Here is a 27,902-nt window from a genome sequence, read left to right as displayed (position 1 = left end):
TCAAGTAAGAAATTGGGCCCACCTGGCTTGACGAGAGTTCATCCGTTTCGCTGTCCATATGTGCTCCAAATTCCGGTGGTCAGTGAGAATCCGGAATGGATGGACTACGCCAATTTGATTTGAAAACTTCACCCACAACAGAAGCAACATGCCTCAATGCTCGCTCTGTCTTTCATTAGCGACTGTTGGAACTCTTTACAGTTATTTTGTTTGTTTGTTCTCATTTCCTGTATCCACTAATTTAGTACTCTCAGTTCAATTCCATGCATGACATATTCCCCATTAGAACCCAAGTAGTATATTACATTCAGTTCCTCCCCCTCCTAAATGTTAATAAATCCTGATGCTTCTCAATACCTCCGCTTCTCTGTCTTTCAACCCCAGTTCCCATAGTAATAAGGGGGATAAATGTTGCCAATTACTGGCACTCTTGAATGGGGGCAAAACAACTGGTCAAGTTTAAGTCACCGTTGTGTTCAGGAAAGCAATTTGTGTGTTGGGTTGATTGCTTGGTGATAAAACTGTTGCGGAGACACAATGTGTGGCTGTTGTTGGTTATGGCGGGCCGGGGTCGCGATCTCTATTCAGAGGGCTGTAGAACTGACAGGACACCATACGACAGGATGATGATTAAGGCCTTTTCATTACAACTGTCTTATACAACCCCCCCTCTTATCTTTGTTTGACTTTGTGTTGATTCACCTATCTCCCTCCCCCCCAGGTGCGACAGCTACTGAAGGAGAGTCGACTTGAGTTCATCATCGGGGGACAGGTGATGCATGATGAAGCTGTGACCGATCTAGATGATGAGGTACTGCAGCTGACGGGTAAAAGTGGTTTCATACTTGATGTAGAACATTTGTTTTGTTGGTTACTTTAAACACTCATGGACTCTCTCTCTCTCTCTTTCTCTCTCTCTCTCTCACTCACACACACACACACACACACTCACACACACACTGTCATTACAGAGGGCCATGGGTTCCTGTACGAGACGTTTGGGGTGCGTCCCCGGTTCTCGTGGCACGTGGACCCATTTGGAGCCTCCGCCACCACCCCTGTCCTCTTTGCCCTGGCTGGGTTCCATGCCCACCTCATCTCGCGTATCGACTATGACCTCAAAGATGACATGCAGAAGAGCAAGGTATGGTAGTCACCATAGTTTCAGCTACAGCCTACCAGGCAGGTTACCATCTCTATTGAGCAGTCTTGACCATGATCAGTGACTTATAAGCAGTTAACTGGTTTAAAGAGGTTTGACTTAATAATATATAATATATGCCATTTAGCAGACACTTTTATCCAAAGCGATTTACAGTCATGCACACATTTTACGTACAGGTGGTCCCGGGAATCGAACTCACTATCCTGGTGTTGCAAGCACCATGCTCTACCAACTGTGCTACAGTAATGTTTACACTATATTTACAATAACTTATTGTCATGGTCTTTATGTCTGGAGCAGAAACTCCAGTTTGTTTGGAGAGGCTCCCCCTCCTTGAAAGAGCAGCAAGAGATCTTCACTCACACCATGGACCAGTTCAGCTACTGTACTCCATCTTACCTGCCTTTCTCTAACAGGTCTCCTACATATATATCCTTTCCCCTCTCACCATTTTCCATGTCATAACTCTCCTAGCATATCCTACTCTCTTACAATTACCCCTACAGGCTGATATTGAATTAAGACTCCAAATTGGTTTGTAGAGTACAGTCGTGGTCAAACGTTTTGAGAATGACACAAATATACATTTTCACAAAGTCTGCTGCCTCAGTTTTTATGATGGCAATTTGCATATACTCCAGAATGTTATGAAGTGATCAGATGAATTGCAATTAATTGCAAAGTCCCTCTGCCATGAAAATGAACTTAATCCCCAAAAAACATTTCCACTGCATTTCAGCCCTGCCACAAAAGGACCAGCTGACATCATGTCAGTGATTCTCTCGTTAACACAGTTGAGAGTGTTGACGAGGACAAGGCTGGAGATCACTCTGTCATGCTGATTGAGTTAGAATAACAGACTGGAATCTTTAAAAGGAGGGTGGTGCTTGAAATCATTGTTCTTCCTCTGTTAACCATGGTTACCTGAAAGGAAACACGTGCCATCATCATTGCTTTGCACAAAAAGGGCTTCACAGGCAAGGATATTGCTGCGAGTAAGATTGCACCTAAATCAACCATTTATCGGATCATCAAGAACTTCAAGGAGAGAGGTTCAATTGTTGTGAAGAAGGCTTCAGGGCGCCCAAGAAAGTCCAGCAAGCGCCAGGACCGTCTCCTAAAGTTGATTCAGCTGTGGGATCGGGGCACCACCAGTGCAGAGCTTGCTCAGGAATGGCAGCAGGCAGGTGTGAGTGCATCTGCACGCACAGTGAGGCAAATACTTTTGGAGGATGGCCTGGTGTCAAGAAGGGCAGCGAGGAAGTGTCACGCTCTGGCTCCGGGACTTTGTATGTTGAGCCAGGGTGTGTTCGTTTCGTGGTGTTCTGTTTGGTTGGGTTGTTCTATGTGGTTGTATTTCTTTGTTTGAATGAGTGACTCCCAATCAGAGGTAACGAGTGTCAGCTGTTGGCTCGTTGTCTCTGATTGGGAGCCATATTTATACTCTCTGTTTTCACCTTGGGGTTGTGGGTTTTTGTTCCTTTACGGTCAGTGTAACCGTTTGGACTTCACGAGTCGTGTTTTGTTTGTTTATTAGAAACTTTAATATAATAAAGTCATGTTTCTTTCACACGCTGTGCCTTGGTCTACTTCGCTACTAGACGATCGTGACAGAAAAACCCACCATACAAAGACCAAGCAGCGTGTCCAGGAACACACGCAGGAGGTGACGCTGGTGGATGTCCTCCTCTCTTGGGGGCAGATTACCGAGGAGGAGGCCGTCCGGTACCGGAAGGCGATGAAGGGGGAGACCCAGGCAGGAGTGGAGAAGCGGCGTCAACCGGGCCGTGGTCGGAGAGGCGAGAGGCACCCCCAAGAATTTTTTAGGGGGGGGCACACGGCATGGGCGACTGGGCAGCAGGAGGCTGCCACAGGGCGGATTGGGAGATTAAGAGAGGAGGCCACCGGCTTTTGGGGGCCAGAAGGCAGGTTGGCGGAGCCTGGATGGAGAGCAGAGCCAACTCCCCATACTCAGGCATGGCAGAATGAGACTGGACAGGTTCCGCGGTATGCGGAGATGCGCACTGTGCCGCGAGTGGTCCGGCATAGTCCGGTACGTCCTGTGCGAGCACCCCGCACGTGTTGTGCGAAGGTGGGCATGCAGCCAGGACGGAGTGTGCCGGCTCAGCGCTCGCGGCCTCCAGTGCCTCTCCTCAGTCCCGGATATCCTGCGCCAGTGTCACGTGCTGTTATGCCAGTACGGGTACACAGCCCTGTACGTCCTGTGCTGATGCCTCACACAGAGTGTGTGAAGGTAGGCATTCAGCCAGGACGGGTTGTGGCAGCTCTTCACTCCAGGTCTCCTATCCGTCTCCATAGCCCAGTCCGGCCTGTCCCTGCTCCACGCACCAAACCTACGGTGTGCGTCGCCAGCCCAGCCCGGCCTGTTCCTGCTCCACGCACGAAGCCTACGGTGTGCGTCGCCAGCCCAGCCCGGCCTGTTCCTGCTCCACGCACCAAGCCTACGGGGTGCGTCGTCAGCCCGGCCCGGCCTGTCCCTGCTCCTCGCACCAAACCTACGGTGTGCGTCGCCAGCCCAGCCCGGCCTGTTCCTGCTCCACGCACCAAGCCTACGGGGTGCGTCGTCGGCCTGGTCCAGCTCGTTCCTGCTACTCGCACCAAGCCAAGGGTGCGAGTCATCAGCCTGATCCAGCCCATTCCTGCTACTTGCACCAAGCCAAGGATGCGAGTCGTCAGCCTGGTGAGGTCCGTTCCGGCTCCACGCACCAAGCCAAGGTTGCGTATCGTCAGCCAGGTCCGGTCCGTTCCTGCCTCACGCGCCAAGCCAGGGGTGCGCGTCGTCAGTCCGGTGCCTGGTCAGGTCAGCAACTCCACTACGGAGTTTGAGCAATCCGCTCCGTCTATGTCCGGTCCAGATCCAGCCAGCGGGGTCAGACCGGACCGGGGGCGCTACGGGGGGATTATGGAGGGGTGGTGGTCAAAGCAGGAGCCGGAGCCGCCTCCGAGGAGGAATGCCCACCCAGCCCTCCCCTGTTTGAGGTGTTTAGACGCGGTCGCAGTCCGCGCCTTTAGGGGGGGGTACTGTCACGCTCTGGCTCCGGGACTTTGTATGTTGAGCCAGGGTGTGTTCGTTTCATGGTGTTCTGTTTGGTTGGGTTGTTCTATGTGGTTGTATTTCTTTGTTTGAATGAGTGACTCCCAATCAGAGGTAACGAGTGTCAGCTGTTGGCTCGTTGTCTCTGATTGGGAGCCATATTTATACTGTCTGTTTTCACCTTGGGGTTGTGGGTTTTTGTTCCTTTACGGTCAGTGTAACCGTTTGGACTTCACGAGTCGTGTTTTGTTTGTTTATTAGAAACTTTAATATAATAAAGTCATGTTTCTTTCACACGCTGCGCCTTGGTCTACTTCGCTACTAGACGATCGTGACAGGAAGCCACTTCTCTCCAGGAAAAACATCAGGGACAGACTGATATTCTGCAAAAGGTACAGGGATTGGACTGCTGAGGACTGGGGTAAAGTCATTTTCTCTGATGAATCCCCTTTCCGATTGTTTGGGGCATCCGGAAAAAAGCTTGTCCGGAGAAGACAAGGTGCGCGCTACCATCAGTCCTGTGTCATGCCAACAGTAAAGCATCCTTAGACCATTCATGTGTGGTGTTGCTTCTCAGCCAAGGGAGTGGGCTCACTCACAATTTTGCCTAAGAACACAGCCATGAATAAAGAATGGTACCAACACATCCTCAGAGATCAACTTCTCCCAACCATCCAAGAACAGTTTGGTGACGAACAATGCCTTTTCCAGCATGATGAAGCACCTTGCCATAAGGCAAAAGTGATAACTAAGTGGCTCGGGGAACAAAACATCGACATTTTGGGTCCATGGCCAGGAAACTCCCCAGACCTTAATCCCATTGAGAACTTGAGGTCAATCCTCAAGAGGCAGGTGGACAAACAAAAACCCACAAACTCAGCATTGATTATGCAAGACTGGGCTGCCATCAGTCAGGATGTGGCCCAGAAGTTAATTGACAGCATGCCAGGGTGGATTGCAGAGATCTTGAAAAAGAAGGGTCAACACTGACTCTTTGCATAAACTTAATGTAATTGTCAATAAAAGCCTTTGACACTTATGGAATGCTTGTAATTATACTTCAGTATACCATAGTAACATCTGACAAAAATATCTAAAAACACTGAAGCAGCAAACTTTGTGAAGACCAATACTTGTGTCATTCTCAAAACGTTTGACCACGGCTATAGATCAACAAAAATCTCAATTTGATCCATTTTGCCTATCACCATAGGCTCTTAATAGATTACAAGCACATGTTTGTCTCAGTGAAATTAATCAGTTGTTCTCTCTCAGCTCTGGTTTCTATTGGAATGGCGTGGCCCTGTTCCCTGACCCCCCTAAAAATGGCATCTACCCCAACATGAGCCTGCCTGTCACCAAAGAGACGCTGTACTCCTATGCCAAGACCATGGTGCAGAACATCCAGCAGAGGGCAGCGTGGTTCAGGACAAACCATGTCCTCTGGCCCTGGGTGAGTCAACATAGAGCCATAGATATACAGAGATCAGGAGACTCGTTAATTAGTGTTCTTTCTAGTAACTTCACCATTTATCAATATATGTTTCTCCTGTTATTTCACTCCATAGGGTTGTGACAAGCAGTTCTACAACTCCTCTGTGCAGTTTGCCAACATGGATCCCTTAGTGGAATACATCAACCAGAACAGCAAGGAGTTTGGAGTGACAGTCCAGTACGCCACTCTCAGCGAGTACTTCCAGGCTGTCCACCAATCAAATCTCACCTGGGATATGAGGGGAAGTGAGGACTTCCTTCCTTACTCCACTGGTGGGTTTTTTCGATAAATGTTCTTATCTATTATATGTTTCAAACATATAAATGGAATATGAATAAAACTTGTATAATAAAATGTATATATCAATGGTTCCAATGACCAAGAGATGGCACACTCAAAACATGTAGGAGTAAAAACTGCTATGAAGCCAAGGGCCGGAAAATGCTTTTCTCACATAATTCCAATCTGGTTCTTGGAGTTCTAAAAAGGAACATTTTGTCTCTCCAGAACCTTTCCAGGCATGGACTGGGTTCTATGCCTCCCGGAATGTTCTGAAGGGGATAGCCAGGAGAGCTAGTTCGCAGCTGCATGCTGCAGAGACTCTATTCACCCGGTACCGGGTCAGCTACCCAGATGGACCGGTCCCTAAAGAAGAGGCCCTGAAGAAACTGAAGGCCCTCTGCTGGGCTGTCTCTGAGGTGCCTGATCAAAATACTCACTGATTGATTGTGTATTTATCTGTATTAATAGTACCTATCATTGTAACCCAGTGATTAAACATTCTCATATCCCATTTCTGACACACACATTTAGAAATAAAAGACCCACAAAATGAATTATTTGAAACATATAAGTACTGTTTTCATCTTATTATCCCTCTGTTTTATCTGCAGGTGCAGCACCATGACGGGATTACAGGGACAGAGTCTCCCAAGGTGGCTGACATGTACATTGAGCACCTGACCCAGGCTATGATGGGAGTAGAGGAACTCCTGGCTGCCCTCTTCCTCCTACCCCAGGCCCTGGGCACCGCTAGCAACTCTGAAGCCTTCTATAGACAAGACTCTCAGAGCAAGGGTAAAGTCATGTATTTGAAAAAGAATCATTAATAATTGAAAAATGCATCCTTCCTTCCTTTGACATGATCTCAGAGGAGTGGATGTGTTAAAGTAGTAGGATGGGAAGCATGTTTTCACTTATCCAATCGCACACTACAGATCAGTGATTACACATCAAGGAAGGGGGTACAAAAGGATGTATTCTGACAAGGCCCAAGGCTCCGCTTGGTCCAAGGCATAATCTTATAACTATCTTCATCAACTACAACATGGGTATTTTTTTAAATATAAATCAATGATGATTTGATAATAAGTGTAATTGCAGGCTCCCATCAGGACCAGGAACAGCACATCATTGTATACAACCCCCTGGCATGGAACACCACCACCATCATCAACGTCACGGTAACCTTCCCCATGGCAACGGTGTTCGACGACCAAGGACAGGCCGTGCCTGCGCAGGTAGTGTGGAAATACATGGTTGATTTATCCAGCTAAACATGTAGGAGGACAATGAGTCGCCCTTATATTACATAAAAGCCATGTGTATATCTGCAGTTCCATTGACATCATACCTTCTAAACAAACCCAGTTTTCAGCTAATCATGATTGTGTTCATTGGGCATGCAGCGAAAAACAGTTCGCAACGGAAGATGAAAATGAATGTTTCTTATTGGACAAGTCCAGGTATTCCCTCCCTGTTTGTCTGTTTTCTTCTGTTTCGTGTCCAATGAACACGGCCCGCATCTCTCTGCTCCCAACAGACCCAGAGTTCAGCTGACTCCAACAATCAATCAATCAATCAATTTTATTTTATATAGCCCTTCTTACATCAGCTAATATCTCGAAGTGCTGTACAGAAACCCAGCCTAAAACCCCAAACAGCTAGTAATGCAGGTGTAGAAGCACGGTGGCTAGGAAAAACTCCCTAGAAAGGCCAAAACCTAGGAAGAAACCTAGAGAGGAACCAGGCTATGAGGGGTTGCCAGTCCTCTTCTGGCTGTGCCGGGTGGAGATTATAACAGAACCATGCCAAGATGTTCAAAAATGTTCATAAGTGACAAGCATGGTCAAATAATAATCAGGAATAAATCTCAGTTGGCTTTTCATAGCCGATCATTAAGAGTTGAAAACAGCAGGTCTGGGACAGGTAGGGGTTCCATAACCGCAGGCAGAACAGTTGAAACTGGAATAGCAGCAAGGCCAGGCAGACTGGGGACAGCAAGGAGTCACCACGGCCGGTAGTCCCGACGTATGGTCCTAGGGCTCAGGTCTCTCAGTTGGCTTTTCATAGCCGATCATTAAGAGTTGAAAACAGCAGGTCTGGGACAGGTAGGGGTTTCGTAACCGCAGGCAGAACAGTTGAAACTGGAATAGCAGCAAGGCCAGGCGGACTGGGGACAGCAAGGTGTCAGCATGCCCGGTAGTCCTGACGTATGGTCCTAGGGCTCAGGTTCTCAGAGAGAAAGAGAGAACGAGAGAATTAGAGAGAGCATACTTAAATTCACACAGGACACTGGATAAGACAGGAGAAGTACTCCAGGTATAACCAACTAACCCCAGCCCCCCGACACATAAACTACTGCAGCATAAATACTGGAGGCTGAGACAGGAGCGGTCCGGAGACACTGTGGCCCCATCCGAAGAAACCCCCGGACAGGGCCAAACAGGAAGGATATAACCCCACCCACTCTGCCAAAGCACAGCCCCCGCACCACCAGAGGGATATCCTCAACCACCAACTTACAATCCTGAGACAAGGCCGAGTATAGCCCACAGAGGTCTCCACCACAGCACAAACCAAGGGGGGGCGCCAACCCAGACAGGAAGATCACGTCAGTAACTCAACCCACTCAAGTGACGCACCCCTCCTAGGGACGGCATTAAAGAGCACCAGCCAGTGACTCAGCCCCTGTAACAGGGTTAGAGGCAGAGAACCCCAGTGGAGAGAGGGGAACCGGCCTGGCAGAGACAGCAAGGGCTGTTCGTTGCTCCAGAGCCTTTCCGTTCACCTTCACACTCCTGGGCCAGACTACACTCAATCATATGACCTACTGAAGAGATAAGTCTTCAGTAAAGACTTAAAGGTTGAGACCGAGTCTGCGTCTCTCACATGGGTAGGCAAACTGTTCCATAAAAATGGAGATCTATAGGAGAAAGCCCTGCCTCCCGCTGTTTGCTTAGAAATTCTAGGGACAATTAGGAGGCCTGCGTCTTGTGACCGTAGCGTACGTATTGGTATGTACGGCAGGACCAACTCGGAAAGATAGGTAGGAGCAAGCCCATGTAACGCTTTATAGGTTAACAGTAAAACCTTGAAATCAGCCCTTGCCTTAACAGGAAGCCAGTGTAGGGAAGCTAGCACTGGAGTAATATGATCACATTTCTTGGTTCTAGTCAGGATTCTAGCAGCCGTATTTAGCACTAACTGAAGTTTATTTAGTGCTTTATCCGGGTAGCCGGAAAGTAGAGCATTGCAGTAGTCTAACCTAGAAGTAACAAATGCATGGATTAATTTTTCTGCATCATTTTTGGACAGAAAATTTCTGATTTTTGCAAAGTTACGTAGATGGAAAAAAGCTGTCCTTGAAACAGTCTTGATATGTTCGTCAAAAGAGAGATCAGGGTCAAGAGTAACGCCGAGGTCCTTCACAGTTTTATTTGAGACGACTTTACAACCATCAAGATGAATTGTCAGATTTAACAGAAGATCTCTTTGTTTCTTGGGACCTAGAACAAGCATCTCTGTTTTGTCCGAGTTTAAAAGTAGAAAGTTTTCAGCCATCCACTTCCTTATGTCTGAAACACAGGCTTCTAGCGAGGGCAATTTTGGGGCTTCACCATGTTTCATTGAAATGTACAGCTGTGTGTCATCCGCATAGCAGTGAAAGTTAACATTATGTTTTCGAATAACATCCCCAAGAGGTAAAATATATAGTGAAAAACAATAGTGGTCCTAAAACGGAACCTTGAGGAACACCGAAATGTACAGTTGATTTGTCGGAGGACAGACCATTCACAGAGACAAACTGATATCTTTCCGACAGGTAAGATCTAAACCAGGCCAGAACTTGTCCGTGTAGACCAATTTGGGTTTCCAGTCTCTCCAAAAGAATGTGGTGATCGATAGTGTCAAAGGCAGCACTAAGGTCTAGTAGCACGAGGACAGATGCAGAGCCTCGGTCTGACGCCATTAAAAGGTCATTTACCACCTTCACAAGTGCAGTCTCAGTGCTATGATGGGGTCTAAAACCAGACTGAAGCATTTCGTATACATTGTTTGTCTTCAGAAAGGCAGTGAGTTGCTGCGCAACAGCTTTTTCTAAAATTTTTGAGAGGAATGGAAGATTCGATATAGGCCGATAGTTTTTTATATTTTCCGGGTCAAGGTTTGGCTTTTTCAAGAGAGGCTTTATCACTGCCACTTTTAGTGAGTTTGGTACACATCCGGTGGATAGAGAGCTGTTTATTATGTTCAACATAGGAGGGCCAAGCACAGGAAGCAGCTCCTTCAGCAGTTTAGTAGGAATAGGATCCAGTATGCAGCTTGAAGGTTTAGAGGCTGTGACGTCACGAGAGGCTACACAGCTTTCAGCGGGATTGCTCAAGTAGTGCAAGGAGACAAGGTTCAAACAAAACAAGGATTTTATTATAGCTCTTGGGAAATTAACGAAAATATAACAAAATTCTGTTCTCTTGTGGCTCTTTAAGGGTTAACAGTTCAGGGATGTCTCTTCCACATCCAAAATCATAATTCTCACTCGCTCAGATAACTTTTCCCCAGCCTTACTGTAGTCCACGTTGCAGCTAGTGGCCAACCCAGCAAAAAAGTCCTTCCAAATGTCTCTCACGTATTTCCACAGGTGCATATATCCAAAGGTGAGTATTTCCCAAAGGTAAGTATCTCCAAATCCTTATATTCCTCATGGAAGTGGACGTGCAGCACTCTTGTCCTCCAGAGAGCCCAGGTTGGAGACTGTGTCTCTTCCCTTCCAAAACCTTCAGCTCATCAGCTCCTCATTTGTTTCAGCTGCGTGGGAAGATTGGCCATAGAGGGGTGGAGTTCCCGACCATACCAGCAGATGGAGCCATAGCTGTCTGGGTTTGCAGCCACCTCAGGGGGATGTAACGTCCCTCCAGGACACAGCCTCTCGTGACATCACACATCCCCCTCCTCGGGACCGACGTCCTCGTCGGGGTAAAGGCAGCGAAGAAGGCATCACGCCGGGAGAGGGCGTCCGCATTGCCGTGGTGCTTGCCAGACTGCTCTCTCTTCAACTCCTCCAACTCTAGGACCAGGGACTCAGCCTCCTGTTGTCTCTCCTTGAGTTTCTTACTGAACGCATCAGCCTTGGTTTTAGCAGAGTTTAGCTTCTGTTGAGCAGCTTTCAGTTCCTTCTCTCTCTCTGCCTCCGCATTCTTCATCTTGTTCTCCAACACCTTGTACTTCTCCTCTGCCTTCTTCTGGACCTCCTTACTACTGCGCAGGGTCTCCTCACACTCCTCGATGGTCCTGCGCAGCCTCTCCAGCTCCTCCTGTTGCTTAGGGAAGGAGCTCTGTTGGAGTTTAGCCTGGAGGATATCTAACTCTTCTGTCTTCATGTCTAACTGTTGCTTTAACAAACGATACCTCTCAGCGGTCCCCTTCAGACCAGACAGTTCTTTGTCCAGATTCTGTAGCTCCGTCTCTGTGTCGGTCTGGGCACCTGCCATCCCTATCAGAGCCCGGGCGGGAGTGAGTAACTCGGAGGATTGCACCGGAGCCTTCCCAGGATGAGTCTTGCCTCTCCGTTTCCGAGGTACTCGGGTTATCCTCTCCTGAGACTCTCTCCAGAGTGGGTAAAAGGCTGGGCAGTCTCGTCCAATTAGGACAGGGACGGGGAGGGAATCAACCACCCCCGCCGTCGTGTGTATGGTTCCCCGTGTGCTGGTCATTGTAAGTTCAGTAATGGGGTATTGTCTGGTGTCCCCATGGACACAGGAAACTGGGAGGACTTTCCCCGGGGTCAGACACGTTGGGCCCACCAAATCCTTACGCACCAGGGTGGCCCGGCTACCAGAATCCAGTAAGGCCTCCACATCATGGTGATTCACAGTTACCGGGCAGGTGGGGGGTCGATCTGGGCCGCCATCTACGACTCCCAAGAGCGAGGCAAAACGGTGTGTGGGTGCTGAGCTGGAGGACTCCGCAGTGGGCATAGGTTCATCGGCTGGTTTCCCACACTGCCAGGAGATATGTCCCATCTCCCCACACCGGTAACACTGTCGAGTTTCCCCCCTCCTGGTGTACTCTTCTTGGACCCGCCTGGTTTCTGGCTCCCCCTGGAGCCGGGATAAGTCCTGACGTGGCTGGGTTCGAGACCTTGGGGTCCTTTGGACGGGTTCTTCCCATTTGTGGTGGGGCCGCACTCCTGGGGTCTTTTCGGGAAGCATTCAGCATCTCCGCTGTGGCCTGGTACTTTTCCACAGCTTCCACGGTCAGATCAGCCGTGGTCAAGGCCTGTTGACTGATTAACCGTTTTGCCTCATAAGGCAGGGCGCGTAGGTAACGATCCACCACAACGGCCTCCACCACCGCCGCTGCTGTATTCCTCTGCGGATCCAGCCATTTCCTTGCGATTCGGACAAGTTCATGCATCTGCGCCCGAGGAGGTTGGTCTGGTTGGAAGGTCCAGCTGTGAAAGCGCTGGGCCATACCAAACTTTGTGAGTCCATATCTGCTGAGGATCTCAGACTTCAGGGCATCATAGTCAGTAACCTGGTCAGGGCCCAGGTCCCGGACAGCATTCAGCGATTCCCCGGTTAGAAAAGGGGCTAACAGACCAACCCACTGTTGCTTGGGCCAGGCTTCCCTAGTGGCCGTGGCCTCAAATGCATGCAGGTATGCCTCAATGTCATCGGTAGCTCCCATCTTAGATATAAAGTCACTTGCCTTTATTGGGCGGGTATTTTGGACCACCCTCTGTCTCTGCAACTGCAATTCCTCTGCCTTCAGAAGGTTGGCTTTCTTTTGCTCCTCCAAGAGAGCCACGTTTGCTTGCATCTGGGCTTGCTGGCCAGCAACAAGGGCTTTCAATATGTCCTCCATTTCAGTCGGCGGGGAGCCTACGGCCAACTTGGAAAACTGGGTGATCAAACCTTCGGTATCCTCCTCTGACATGCACTATTAACGCTTGAGCTTGCCTGTATTCTCCACCATCTGTGACGTCACGAGAGGCTACACAGCTTTCAGCGGGATTGCTCAAGTAGTGCAAGGAGACAAGGTTCAAACAAAACAAGGATTTTATTATAGCTCTTGGGAAATTAACGAAAATATAACAAAATTCTGTTCTCTTGTGGCTCTTTAAGGGTTAACAGTTCAGGGATGTCTCTTCCACATCCAAAATCATAATTCTCACTCGCTCAGATAACTTTTCCCCAGCCTTACTGTAGTCCACGTTGCAGCTAGTGGCCAACCCAGCAAAAAGTCCTTCCAAATGTCTCTCACGTATTTCCACAGGTGCATATATCCAAAGGTGAGTATTTCCCAAAGGTAAGTATCTCCAAATCCTTATATTCCTCATGGAAGTGGACGTGCAGCACTCTTGTCCTCCAGAGAGCCCAGGTTGGAGACTGTGTCTCTTCCCTTCCAAAACCTTCAGCTCATCAGCTCCTCATTTGTTTCAGCTGCGTGGGAAGATTGGCCATAGAGGGGTGGAGTTCCCGACCATACCAGCAGATGGAGCCATAGCTGTCTGGGTTTGCAGCCACCTCAGGGGGATGTAACGTCCCTCCAGGACACAGCCTCTCGTGACATCACAAGGCCATGATTATTTTCATCATTGTGTCAAGAGATATAGTACTAAAACACTTAAGTGTCTCTCCCGATCCCAGGCCCTCGCAGAGCTGTGCAGATCCAGGACAGCTAAGCCCTGGAGGAATACGCAGATTCAAAGAGGAGTCCGTAATTTGCTTTCTAATGGTCATGATCTTTTCCTCAAAGAAGTTCATGAATTTATTACTGCTGAAGTGAAAGCCATCCTCTCTTGGGGAATGCTGCTTTTTAGCTAGCTTTGCAACAGTATCAAAAAGAAATTTTGGATTGTTCTTATTTTCCTCGATTAAGTTGGAAAAGTAGGATGATCGAGCAGCAGTGAGGGCTCTTCGGTACTGCACGGTACTGTCTTTCCTAGCTAGTCGGAAGACTTCCAGTTTGGTGTGGCGCCATTTCCGTTCCAATTTCCTGGAAGCTTGCTTCAAAGCTCGGGTATTTTCTGTATACCAGGGAGCTAGTTTCTTATGACAAATGTTTTTAGTTTTTAGGGGTGCAACTGCATCTAGGGTATTGCGCAAGGTTAAATTGAGTTCCTCAGTTAAGTGGTTAACTGATTTTTGTCCTCTGACGTCCTTGGGTAGGCAGAAGGAGTCTGGAAGGGCATCAAGGAATTTTTGTGTTGTCTGAGAATTTATAGCACGACTTTTGATGCTCCTTGGTTGGGGTCTGAGCAGATTATTTGTTGCGATTGCAAACGTAATAAAATGGTGGTCCGATAGTCCAGGATTTTGTGGAAAAACATTAAGATCTACAACATTTATTCCATGGGACAAAACTAGGTCCAGAGTATGACTGTGGCAGTGAGTAGGTCCAGAGACATGTTGGACAAAACCCACTGAGTCGATGATGGCTCCGAAAGACTTTTGGAGTGGGTCTGTGGACTTCTCCATGTGAATATTAAAATCACCAAAAATTAGAATATGATCTGCTATGACTACAAGGTCTGATAGGAATTCAGGAAACTCAGAGAGGAACGCTGTATATGGCCCAGGAGGCCTGTAAACAGTAGCTATAAAAAGTGATTGAGTAGGCTGCATAGATTTCATGACTAGAAGCTCAAAAGACGAAAACGCCATTTTTTTTTTGTAAATTGAAATTTGCTATCGTAAATGTTAGCAACACCTCCGCCTTTGCGGGATGCACGGGGAATATGGTCACTAGTGTAACCAGGAGGTGAGGCCTCATTTAACACAGCAAATTCATCAGGCTTAAGCCATGTTTCAGTCAGGCCAATCACATCAAGATTATGATCAGTGATTAGTTCATTGACTATGACTGCCTTTGAAGTGAGGGATCTAACATTAAGTAACCCTATTTTGAGATGTGAGGTATCACGATCTCTTTCAATAATGGCAGGAATGGAGGAGGTCTTTATCCTAATAAGATTGCTAAGGTGAACACCGCCATGTTTAGTTTTGCCCAACCTAGGTCGAGGCACAGACACAGTCTCAATGGGTATGGCTGAGCTGACTACACTGACTGTGCTATTGGCAGACTCCACTAAGCTGGCAGGTTGGCTAACAGCCTGCTGCCTGGCCTGCACCCTATTTCACTGTGGGGCTAGAGGAGTTAGAGCCCTATCTATGTTGGTAGATAAGATGAGAGCACCCCTCCAGCTAGGATGGAGTCCGTCCCTCATCAGCAGGTCAGGCTTGGTCCTGTTTGTGGGTGAGTCCCAGAAAGAGGGCCAATTATCTACAAATTCTATCTTTTGGGAGGGGCAGAAAACAGTTTTCAACCAGCGATTGAGTGCTGAGACTCTGCTGTAGAGCTCGGTCACTCCCCCTAACTGGGAGGGGGCCAGAGACAATTACTCGATGCCGACACATCTTTCTAGCTAATTTACACGCTGAAGCTATGTTGCACTTGGTGACCTCTGACTGTTTCATCCTAACATCGTTGGTGCCGACGTGGATAACAATATCTCTATACTCTCTACACTCGCCAGTTTTAGCTTTAGCCAGCACCATCTTTAGATTAGCCTTAACGTCGGTAGCCCTGCCCCCTGGTAAACAGTGTATGATCGCTGGGTGATTCGTTTTAAGTCTAATACTGCGGGTAATGGAGTCGCCAATGACTAGGGTTTTCAATTTGTCAGAGCTAATGGTGGGAGCCTTCGGCGTCTCAGACCCCGTAACGGGAGGAGTAGAGACAAGAGAAGACTCAGACTCAGACTCCGACTCGCTACATAATGGGGAAAACCGGTTGAAAGTTTCTGTCGGCTGAATGAGCGACACCGGTTGATCATTCCAACAGTATTTCCCTCCAGAAGCCATGAGAAAGTTGTCCGGCTGCGGGGACTGTGCGGGGGGATTTATACTAACGTTACTATCTGTACTTACTGGTGGCACAGACGCTGTTTCTTCCTTTCCTACACTGAAATTACCCTTGCCTAACGATTGCGTCTGAAGCTGGGCTTGTAGCACAGCTATTCTCGCCGTAAGGCGATCGTTCTCCTGTATATTATGAGTACAGCGACTGCATTTAGAAGACATCATGTTAATGTTACTACTTAGCTTCGGCTGTTGAAGATGTTGACGAACCATGTCCAGATAAAGCGTCCGGAGTGAAAAAGTTGAATGAGGGAAAAAAGTTGCGATGGAAAAAAGGAAAATAAAGTAAAGTTGGCAGCAAAAACGCACAGGAAAATGACTCTTCTGTCTCGGGATAAAACGTCCGGGGTGAAAAAGTTTAACGAAAAAAGATGAGTGAGGACAAAACTAAAAAGTTGACCTGTTCATCGTGGTGGACCTATGACCTGTTCATCGTGGTGGACCTTGGGGGTCTCCAACACAGGAAGTACCTCATCAAGTTCTCAGAGAAGCCGGGTGAAGAGGGCCTCGTGACCCACCGTGCCTGGGTCGTGTCGTTCAATAGACGAAATGTTTCACAGTGGTTGAAGACAGGAAGGAGACTCTTACCGGTTCTGAATGAATGTTATAAGATCATGTTGGACCAGGATACTAACCTACTGCATAGCATCACCGACAGGTAGTTATATTCAACATTCACATCAGGGTCACATTAAACAGGCGAACGTTGTGGAACGTTGCAGATAGAAATGTAGTTAATAGAGCTGACGTGATTTCTTCTACATGTCAGAGAAGCATGTTTTATTTTACTGAACGTTCCACAACGTTTTCCTATTGAACGCAGCCCAGGCGTTACGTCAACAATGCCCCCTGTGAACTTTCTGTGACCCTGACAGGCATGAGAAGAGAACGGTGAGAATGAGTCAGGATTTCTGGGAGTACCAGGTCAATGGGAATGTCAGCGCAGGGCCCATCTCTGATAACTACATCTTCAGTGCTAACGGCTCTGCAGTGAGGGCATACAAGGCCGTCAAGATGGAGATTGTCCCTGGGAAGATCATCACTGAGATCAGACAGTACTTCTACAGGTGGGAATGTCAACAACTCCTTTCTGACAGTCTTTGGTTTCCATGTTACCCTCCTTCCCTAGCTGCTACAGTGAGGGGAAAAAAGTATTTGATCCCCTGCTGATTTTGTACGTTTGCCCACTGACAAAGAAATGATCAGTCTATAATTTTAATGGTAGGTTTATTTGAACAGTGAGAGACAGAATAACAACAACAAAACATCCAGAAAAACGCATGTCAAAAATGTTATAAATTTATTTGCATTTTAATGAGAGAAATAAGTATTTGACCCCCTCTCAATCAGAAAGATTTCTGGCTCCCAGGTGTCTTTTTATACAGGTAACAAGCTGAGATTAGGAGCACACTCTTAAAGGGAGTGCTCCTAATCTCAGTTTGTTACCTGTATAAAAGACACCTGTCCACAGAAGCAATCAATCAATCAGATTCCAAACTCTCCACCATGGCCAAGACCAAAGAGCTCTCCAAGGATGTCAAGGACAAGATTGTAGACCTACACAAGGCTGGAATGGGCTACAAGACCATCGCCAAGCAGCTTGGTGAGAAGGTGACAACAGTTGGTGCGATTATTCGCAAATGGAAGAAACACAAAAGAACTGTCAATCTCCCTTGGCCTGGGGCTCCATGCAAGATCTCACCTCGTGGAGTTGCAATGATCATGAGAATGGTGAGGAATCAGCCCAGAACTACACGGGAGGATCTTGTCAATGATCTCAAGGCAGCTGGGACCATAGTCACCAAGAAAACAATTGGTAACACACTACGCCGTGAAGGACTGAAATCCTGCAGCGCCCGCAAGGTCCCCCTGCTCAAAAAATCATATATACATGCCCGTCTGAAGTTTGCCAATGAACATCTGAATGATTCAGAGGAGAACTGGGTGAAAGTGTTGTGGTCAGATGAGACCAAAATGGAGCTCTTTGGCATCAACTCAACTCGCCGTGTTTGGAGGAGGAGGAATGCTGCCTATGACCCCAAGAACACCATCCCCACCGTCAAACATGGAGGTGGAAACATTATGCTTTGGGGGTGTTTTTCTGCTAAGGGGACAGTACAACTTCACCGCATCAAAGGGACGATGGACGGGGCCATGTACCGTCAAATCTTGGGTGAGAACCTCCTTCCCTCAGCCAGGGCATTGAAAATGGGTCATGGATGGGTATTCCAGCATGACAATGACCCAAAACACACGGCCAAGGCAACAAAGGAGTGGCTCAAGAAGAAGCACATTAAGGTCCTGGAGTGGCCTAGCCAGTCTCCAGACCTTTAATCCCATAGAAAATCTATGGAGGGAGCTGAATGTTCGAGTTGCCAAACGTCAGCCTCGAAACCTTAATGACTTGGAGAAGATCTGCAAAGAGGAGTGGGACAAAATCCCTCCTGAGATGTGTGCAAACCTGGTGGCCAACTACAAGAAACGTCTGACCTCTGTGATTGCCAACAAGGGTTTTGCCACCAAGTACTAAGTCATGTTTTGCAGAGGGGTCAAATACTTATTTCCCTCATTAAAATGCAAATACATTTATAACATTTTTGACATGCATTTTTCTGGATTTTTTTGTTGTTATTCTGTCTCTCACTGTTCAAATAAACCTACCATTAAATTTATAGACTGATCATTTCTTTGTCAGTGGGCAAACGTACAAAATCAGCAGGGGATCAAATACTTTTTTCCCTCACTGTATCTATTTTATCCTCCCTCTATCCTCTCTCTCTTTCTCGCGCGCACTCACTCACTCACTCACTCACTCACTCACTCACTCACTCACTCACTCACTCAAACAAGGCTACATCTTAGTAAGGTGCATGTCTAATGTTCGGTGGCTCACATTAACAGTGAGTTCTGTCCGCAGGGAGGAAGCGGATGAGGACTACACCTACTCGGTCACCACCAGAGTCCCACAGGGTTTCCCCAGGGGCAGGCTGTGTTTCAGGCTGGAGCAGAGCTACTCGCTGGGCCCCCTGGTGGTCAACACCGAGGCTGTCCTCAGGACCAGGACCAGCCTGAAGAACAACAGGACTCTGTTCACTGACGACAATGGGTACCAGATGATGAAGCGGCCTTCCAGGACGTTCGTCAATAATAATGTTGCCAGAGTGAGTGGGTTGTATTTAAGGACTGTTTGGTGTTGGTGGTTAAATGTACTCTGAACTTCCACAGTACCTCGCCAGCCAGAGGAAGATGGCCTACACTTTATGAGCCTGGTTCACCGCAAGATGTTTTCCTACTCAGGGAGTTTGGGTGGTTGGTCTCCTCAGCTTTCCCTTTGGTGAATCAGGCCTGGGTTACAGTTCAGGACTTTGTGACAATTGCTTGTGTTTCTTCCTGTGTCTGTGTACTGCAGAACTATTACCCCATGGTTCGAACGGCCTACATTGAAGATGACTCTAGCAGACTGTTCCTCCTCAGTGAGAGAGCTCATGGTGCCTCCAGCCAGAGGGAGGGAGAGCTGGAGGTGAGTGTGTGTTTAGGTATGAGACACACACACACACACACACACACAACCCCCTGTATTTGTCCCAGGTGATGCTCCACCGACGTCTGTGGAACAACCAGGAGTGGAACCTGGGTTATAACCTGACCCTGAACGACAGCTCGGTGGTGAGGCCTGTCCTGTGGATGACACTGAGCTCCCTGACTGCTAACTCCTCTCTCTACCAGAGGGAGGCGATAGAGCTGCAGCATAGACCTGTGGTCATGCCCATCGACAGGCCACGTGAGTCCACTCCTTATAGCGCTCCTATTTAACTACTCTGGCTAGGCTCGCAGGTTGACCTTTAATGTCATGAATCTTGTCCTGGAGGCAGAACTGAGCGATTTTCCGCTAGATGGTCCAGCTGCAAAGTCAAAATTGCCTATATCGTAAACATTCATGAAAACAAAATGTGCTTTTTGATCTTAATTTAAGATTACGATTCGTTATTAGGGTTAGCAGTATGGTTAAGGTTAAGGCTAGGGTTAGGTTTAAAGTCAGATTTTATGACTTTATGGCTGTGCCAGTTTGTGACCACTCTGCAGAGCTGCCTCCCAGGGCAAGATTCATGACCGTAAATACCAACCTGCTTAAAGCACGCACAGCTACTTTCCACTAAAACTTTCCCTAGAAATCCATAAAGTGTAATCCATTCTAAAAACAAATACACAATTGAGACGTTCCCAAATGGAGTCGACCACGTTTTTGCTCACCTATACTATGCATTGTCACAATGTATGGTCTCATACCTACACTGCACTGCCATTCCACCTCTCCTTCTAGAGAAGGCCTGGAGGAAGGAGCCTCGGACCAGATCTCCGCTTCGCCCCGTGGTCCTGCCTGACAACCTCCACCTGCTGACATTCAGTGTCCCGGGCTGGGTCTACAGCTCCAACCACACCCTGCACCTCCAGAACATAGAGACAGGTACCCCTGGATCCACACAGCCGGACTACGATCGGGTCCTACTGAGGATCATGCATCTGTATGAGAAGGGGGAAGACCCGGTTCTCTCTCAGCCGGCTACAATTAACATGAAGGTAACAGAAAACACAGCTGGATGAGATGAATATGACACCTCTATATACACTGCGATCATATTGAGGTCAAATAAGAGGTATTTGTGTGTACTAAATGCAAAACTAAATGAAAAAATAGATTGACATTTGGTGGTCACTACTCTATTTACGCTGTTTGTTTTGAAAATCAATTTCCTGTGTAAACAGGAAGTGCTGCGGGGCATGGGAGAAGTGGGAGCGGTGGAGGAGCGCTCTCTCACAGGAACCTGGGATATCTCCGACCTCCAGAGGTGGAAGTGGAAGACTTCAGAAGACCCAGGGAGAGGTGAGAGGCTTGGTAAGCTTCAGTTCAACTTTGGTGGAGGGAAATATCGCATCTGAATAAATACCTTTTATCAAAGTTAAAAGATATAAGAGAAGTAACTATCAGTGTACCTTTTGAGATTCAGGAGCTGTCAATTTAGTTCTCAATTGATTAGGCTATAGTGTTTTGAGATTTTAACCACCTATTAAATCTGAACCATCTTTTGTGTTTACAATTCTTTTTTTGTCTACGTCCGAGTGTTTTTATTTGTTTGTCTGTTTCAGGGGTCAAGAGGTCAAGTATTGGTGTGAGAGGTGATTTCAATGTGACCATATCACCCAAAGAAATCAGGACCTTCTTCATTTACTTCAAGTAGAAAGTTCCAGTTCCCCTTCAGTCTTCTGTGAAGATGGATAACTAATCTAAAGAGAGGCCTTTTGACATGTAGAACATGGGATTAAACATTCTGTGATGTACATTCTCTAATGTAACACATGTGACATTGTATGACCAGGATGTGGATTATCTTGAAGTGCCGGACTACTTTTTCTGTATAAAATTGAGTATAATCTAAAATAGGGAGTCACTCATTTTGTGTCTGTTTAATTCTTTGCCTCAGTTGAAGTGCTTCAGTTTTAAGGCCTTGGACAGGAGAAGGTCATTATTGACCTCTCAAGGCATCTGATAACCTAACCCAGTAGAGATGAGGGTCTCTCACTGTTTGACTAGCGGTAAGACTGTTTATCTGAAGGGTGTTGGTGAGAAATGTTCTTCCTGTTTGCAAGTGAGCGCAGCGCTTACAGTCCACCTTAGACCACACGGCCACTTCTTGTTCTTGACCTTAGAGAAGAAGCTGCTACCGATCTATGTTTCTGTGTTCGACTTGTTCTGTCTTGATTGTGTACACCTGTTTCCCATTATGTGGTATTGTCTTCCCTATTTAACCCTCTGTCTTACACTGTGTGTTGTGTGTGATTGTTATTGTTATCGGCAGTCGTTAGTGTGCGGGTTATTTCCTCCCTGTGTGGAGATTGTGTATTCTCAGATTACTTTCTAGTAAAGTACGTTTTCTGATCAGCTCTGTGTCCTGCGTTTGACTTCGCCCACCGCATTTCACTGACGCCTTTGACAGAGTGACACAGCAACAGACATTTCACAATCTGCACATCTAGTTCTCTGCTTTCCACATAATTTTGCCAACGATGAAACTTTTGACTAGATCTTTAATCAACAAATAAAGCTTGTTCAGAACTGCAGATACTTGAAATCAACTGGGTAGAGAGCAGACAGCAGGACCAAAAGAAGAAGACGTTACTGGGGTCAAGGGTTTAGCATGAAGAAAGAACAAAATGATGCACATAAAGAAGAAAGAGGAAGATGGAGATAAGCAACTCTGTTGTTAACCATTCAGTGCGTCAACTGTCAAAGGAAGCCCAGAACAAGTGTGTGTCAGTTATGATGCTCACGCCCCCGTGTGTGTGTGTGTGTGTGTGTGTGTGTGTGTGTGTGTGTGTGTGTGTGTGTGTGGAGGGTGGAGGAAACAGCACCTAAAGGCTGACTGGGCTCATAGTGACATCATTCCAGAAAGATGAAGCATCTGCTGGTCTGCCTGCTGCTCTCCTCGCTCTGTTCCATCTCTTCTTGGGGTAAGTTACAAAAATATTGAGTTACACATTTATTTGGACCATCGTTATCTTAGATTAAACCAACACCATATTGGCTCACCAGGCAAAGACATCACAAGCATGTTTTACTTATTCTACTGGTCTGGACATAACCTTTTATTTTAGCTTTCCTTGTTTTCATTCATTTCATTGTAGTCAATACATTTATTTTGGTATCATTAACAACAACAACAAGGCCTGTAGAATTAATAAAACCATGTTTTATACCACGTTTTATATGGTAATAATGATTTATATTTGGTAATGGTACCACCCTAATGTGAATACATTACATCAGCTTTATGCATATCATACTATTTATCCTTGTCATTTGATGTTTCACTAATAAGTTGTTTTCTCTGTCTCTCCACAGGTACAAGCGGCACATTAGTGGTGACCCAGTCTCCTCATGATGTGACAGTAACAGAGGGGGGTACTGTTCAGATCCAGTGCTGCTGGAATAAAAATGTGTCAAGAGCGACAGTTAATTGGCAAAAAGAGCACACCGGGATAAAATATAAGAGTGTACTGGTCGACAACAGTCAGTGTCAGGACAGGGCATCTCAGCAGACTGTAGTCTGCTACTGCTCAGATTGGACCATCTCAAACCTCACTAGAAATGACTCTGGCACTTACATCTGTAAAGTTCATGTAGAGATACCATCTCTTTCTGAATTCGTGGGGAATGGGACACAGATAACAGTTACATCCCAAAATAAGACAAACAATGGTGAGTACTGATTAGAGACAATTAACATTTATTTGGTGAAAGTCCTACATTAAAAACGTGCTTCCTACGAATTAAACTGGCTATAGATCCAATCTTATTGCAATAGTTTGCTAATAACTCCACTCTTTCTGTGCAGAAAAGCAGTCCCTGCTGCTGTCTATCATGCTTCCTCTTGCTGTCCTGCCGCTGTTCCTCACCGCCCTCATCTGCCTGTACAGGGCACGGAAAAGACACCAAGGTCAGAGAGCGTTGTGATATTATGCTTATTTTACATCTTTACGTCAGTGCTTGACTTGGGCAGGAGCTCACCGGAGCTGAGAACCGACACCTCCCATGTTCTACTGCTTGAGCTCCTGTTCCTCTGGTAGAATATTAGCTCAAAAGTATTGTGGAGCTCCTGCACCTAAATATAATCAGTTTCAGCACCCAAAATGAGTACCGGCACATATTTCAGTCCAAGTCAAGCAATGCTTTACATGTGTAGGATAATACACTCGTGTGCTTATGAAAGAGTTGGTAGCCTGTCAAACAACATTTACATATGTGTACGTTCATAGAATAGAACCTCCAATCCGACAATGAACATTTCAATTTCCATAGAGCATCCACAGAGCAACGTCTTGTCTTGGAAGCCGTTTCAACGTAAACTTGCAACAGTCCCTAGTTTTGTATTTCATGCCCATTTCGCGACAGATCAGAGTTATAGTATATTCAATGCTGTATCACCCTGTTACCATACAAGACAGTGAGTTGACGCATCCTGTTATTTGGTTGTTTTTCTGTGTGCGCTCTTGATATCTGTAAACCCAATATGTATGTAGAGAGCCGTGAAAAAGTATTTGCCCCCTTTCTGATTTTCCTTATTTATGCAAAATTTATTTATTATACTGAATGTTATCAGATCTTCAACCAAAACCTAATATTAGATAAAGGGAACCTGAGTTTACAAATGTATGCTTAATTTATTTATTGATTTAACAAAGTTATGCAACACCCAATTCCCCTGTGGGAAAAAGTAATTGCCCCCTTACACTCAATAACTGGTTGTGCCACCTTTAGCTGCAATGACTGCAACCAAATGCTTCCTGTAGTTGTTGACCAGTCTCTCACGTCGCTGTGGAGGAATTTTGGCCCACTCTTCCATGCAGAACTGCTTTAACTTAGCGACATTTGTGGGTTTTCAAGAATGAACTGCTTGTTTCAAGTCCTGCAACAACATCTCATTTGGGATTAGGTATGGACATTGACTAGGCCATTCCAAAACCTCAAATGTTTTGCTTTTTAGCCATTTTCATTTAGACTTGAATGTGTGTTTTGGATCATTGTCTTGCTGCATGACCCAGCTGTGCTTCAGCTTTAGCTCACAGATGGATGGCCTGACATTCTCCTGTAGAATTCTCTGATACAGATCAGAATTCATGGTTCCTTCTATTAAGGCAAGTCGTCCAGGTCCTAAGGCAGCAAAGCATCACCAAACCATCACACTACCACCACCATGCTTGACTGTTGGTATAAGGTTCTTACTGTGGAATGCAGTGTTTGGTTTTCGCCAGGTATAATGGGACCCATGTCGTCCAAAAAGTTATACTTTTGACTCATCTGTCCATAGAACATCCTTGCTTTTTGGCAAACTTGAGTCAACTTTTTGGACGAGATTGGACTTTATACTTTTTCACATCGGGTGTTGCATAACCTTGTTTATGAAATAAATGAAATAAGTATGTAATTGTTTTATTTGTTCACTCAGGTTCCCTTTATCTAATATTAGGTATTGGTTGAAGATCTGCTAACATTCATTATCAAAAATATGTAAAAGTAGAGAAAATTATAAAGGTGGCAAATACTTTTTCACATCACTGTATGTCTATGGTGTATACAGGCGGTGCCCCAGAAAGAGCGGTCAGGGTGATCCACGAGGCCCCCCACCATGAGGACGAGGAGTTGAAGATGGAGGAGCTGGGAGAGGCCGCCGACCAGAGCGCCACCTTCTCCTCCAGAGGATCCACTCAATGGGTGAGTCTCATACTCAGTACACACCGCCTACCGCCACGATACACCGTTCCACACCCTACTCACAGGCAAATATTCCTGTCTTGATTTAGTGTAGTAAGTTCTTCTAGGCTATAGGCATGGTGATCTCACTTTCGATATTAAAATGTTTCTGTGTTATTCCATATGCGTTGCTGACTTTTAATCCCTCTCTCTCTCTCTCCCCCCCTCCCTCTCTCTCTCTCCCCCTCCCTCTGTCTCTCTCTCTCTCTCTCTCTCTCTCTCTCTCTCTCTCTCTCTCTCTCTCTCTCTCGCTCTCTCTCTCTCTCTCTCTCTCTGCTCTCTCTCGCTCTCTCTCTCTCTCCCGCTCTCTCGCGCACTCTCTCTCTCTCCCCTCCCTCTTTCTCTCTCTCTCGCTCTCTCTCTCCCTCTCTCTCTCCCCTCCCTCTTTCTCTCTCTCGTGCTCGCTCTTGCTCTCTCTCGCTCTCTCTCTCACTCTCTCTCGCTCGCTCTCTCTCTCGCTCTCTCGCTCTCCCTCTCTCTCGCTCTCTCTCTCTCTCTCGCGCACTCTCTCTCGCTCTCTCCTGCTCTATCTCCCCTCCCTCTTTCTCTCTCTCTCGCTCTCTCTCTCTTTCTCTCGCTCTCTTTCTTTCTCACCCTCTCTCCCTCTCTCTTTCTCTCTCCCACCCTCAATCTCTCAGTGTCAAGTCCAGGTGTATGAATCACTCGATTACATGTCTATACTGACCCAAGACAAAGGTTAAGGACCTGCTCAGCTCAGCCCAGTCTGTGAATGTATTTTCTATGAGTGTATTTTTCTATTACGTTTCATGTGTCAGTCATTTCTGTACGTATTTTACAGTATGTGGTATAGACCTATGCAAAAGCCAGTGTTCACAAGAAACAGACTGTGCCTGTGAATGTGTGCATGTGCCCGACAAGAGAAAGCAAGTAAAAGAGTGTGTTTTGACAATAATAATGACTGCAAATGAAAATACAGTAGAATTGAAAAAATACCCAATAATTGAGCATCAGGCAGAAATCATACAGTCCAGAGATGCAGCAATCAGATTCTCAATTTGACTGGTGTTCTGTCACCATTGGAAATTATGGTATCTGGGGGCACTCTCTTTCGTCAATGACAGGAAATGGAAACAGAGCAGACAGTGGTGGCGATATATGCTGTTACCTCAGGAAGTAACCATGGCCCCTCGTCTGATGTAGACTACAGGATGAACAGAAACAAGAAACTGAACAGTATTTACAATAACAGTAAATGTGGTTGCCCTACAAAATGACACACACACATACAAATTGTGAAATTATTTGAAGAACAGATCAGGAAAGGGGACACTCAAATTTACATTTCAGCTATTTAGAGCTGTATAGCCGACACTCTTATCAGTTGCAGTCACGGCTAACAAATTATATCATGCTCACAGTAGTCGTAAACGCTTAATATATTATATGTATATATTAATATATTATCCTACAACTTGCCCCAATGAGTCACTAGGTCCTGCAGTTACAAAGTAAGCAGACACACCTACTCACATCTTATAAGAACAAACAACAGTTTGTAACCATGGCTGCACTCCTACCAAGCCAGAGATGTTAGGTACAGCAAAACGTTCTCATTGCTTATACCGTCTGGCAAGATCTTTGCTTTCCTGTGTACATGTTTACTTGTTATCATCACAGATTCATCTAATATAAGAAGTTGTGTTTTAAATATTGAACCAACATGTTTAATTCAGGGGATTGATGTTAGATGTAGAAGACTGAAAATGTTTTGATTTTGCGATGCACACAGACACACAGGTTGTCTTTTGAAGAAAGCGTCACTATGTGGGGATCATAAATGATTAACAGAAAAGAGAGCAGCATTTCCAGGAAACAGTTTTATAGGAGACCAGATATACAGTGGGGGAAAAAAAGTATTTAGTCAGCCACCAATTGTGCAAGTTCTCCCACTTAAAAGGATGAGAGAGGCCTGTAACAAAATGAGAAAAGAAAATCCAGAAAATCACATTGTAGGAATTTTAATGAATTTATTTGCAAATTATGGTTGAAAATAAGTATTTGGTCAATAACAAAAGTTTCTCAATACTTTGTTATATACCCTTTGTTCGCAATGACACAGGTCAAATGTTTTCTGTAAGTCTTCACAAGGTTTTCACACACTGTTGCTGGTATTTTGGCCCATTCCTCCATGCAGATCTCCTCTAGAGCAGTGATGTTTTGGGGCTGTCGCTGGGCAACACAGACTATCAACTCCCTCCAAAGAGTTTCTATGGGGTTGAGATCTGGAGACTGGCTAGGCCACTCCAGGACCTTGAAATGCTTCTTACGAAGCCACTCCTTCGTTGCCCGGGCGGTGTGTTTGGGATCATTGTCATGCTGAAAGACCCAGCCACGTTTCATCTTCAATGCCCTTGCTGATGGAAGGAGGTTTTCACTCAAAATCTCACGATACATGTCCCCATTCATTCTTTCCTTTACACGGATCAGTCGTCCTGGTCCCTTTACAGAAAAACAGCCCCAAAGCATGATGTTTCCCCTCCCATGCTTCACAGTAGGTATGGTGTTCTTTGGATGCAACTCAGCATTCTTTGTCCTCCAAACACAACGAGTTGAGTTTTTACCAAAAAGTTCTATTTTGGTTTCATCTGACCATATGACATTCTCCCAATCCTCTTCTGGATCATCCAAATGCACTCTAGCAATCTTCAGATGGG

General features: G+C 46.3%; 2 protein-coding genes across 2 annotated transcripts; both read left to right on the top strand.

Moving 5' to 3' along the window:
- Positions 1 to 697: 697 nt before the first annotated feature.
- LOC121559007 (epididymis-specific alpha-mannosidase-like) lies at positions 698 to 21,357 on the top strand (the record flags this gene model as incomplete). The annotated part of the gene is made up of 17 exons (XM_041872303.2): positions 698 to 827; positions 972 to 1,144; positions 1,466 to 1,581; positions 5,496 to 5,673; positions 5,789 to 5,987; positions 6,223 to 6,413; positions 6,609 to 6,792; positions 7,099 to 7,235; positions 7,538 to 7,566; positions 16,339 to 16,578; positions 16,796 to 16,987; positions 18,838 to 19,081; positions 19,330 to 19,440; positions 19,509 to 19,701; positions 20,242 to 20,498; positions 20,685 to 20,814; positions 21,066 to 21,357. Coding segments are annotated over 17 exons (2,796 nt in total), but the record flags the coding sequence as incomplete, so codon positions are not given.
- Positions 21,358 to 22,369: 1,012 nt separating this feature from the next.
- LOC123492666 lies at positions 22,370 to 27,082 on the top strand. Its single transcript, XM_045225416.1, has 5 exons — positions 22,370 to 22,427; positions 22,819 to 23,175; positions 23,312 to 23,413; positions 25,055 to 25,188; positions 25,866 to 27,082. Exons 1-5 carry the CDS (start codon positions 22,370 to 22,372, stop codon positions 25,926 to 25,928), a joined length of 714 nt encoding a protein of 237 aa, XP_045081351.1. The 3' UTR covers positions 25,929 to 27,082.
- The last annotated feature ends 820 nt before the right edge of the window (positions 27,083 to 27,902 follow it).

Source organism: Coregonus clupeaformis, chromosome 15, assembly GCF_020615455.1.
Source record: "Coregonus clupeaformis isolate EN_2021a chromosome 15, ASM2061545v1, whole genome shotgun sequence".
Classification (NCBI taxonomy): domain Eukaryota; kingdom Metazoa; phylum Chordata; class Actinopteri; order Salmoniformes; family Salmonidae; genus Coregonus; species Coregonus clupeaformis.
The sequence above is the reverse complement of the archived record's forward strand: the minus strand, read 5'-3'. Positions and strand labels throughout refer to the sequence as shown.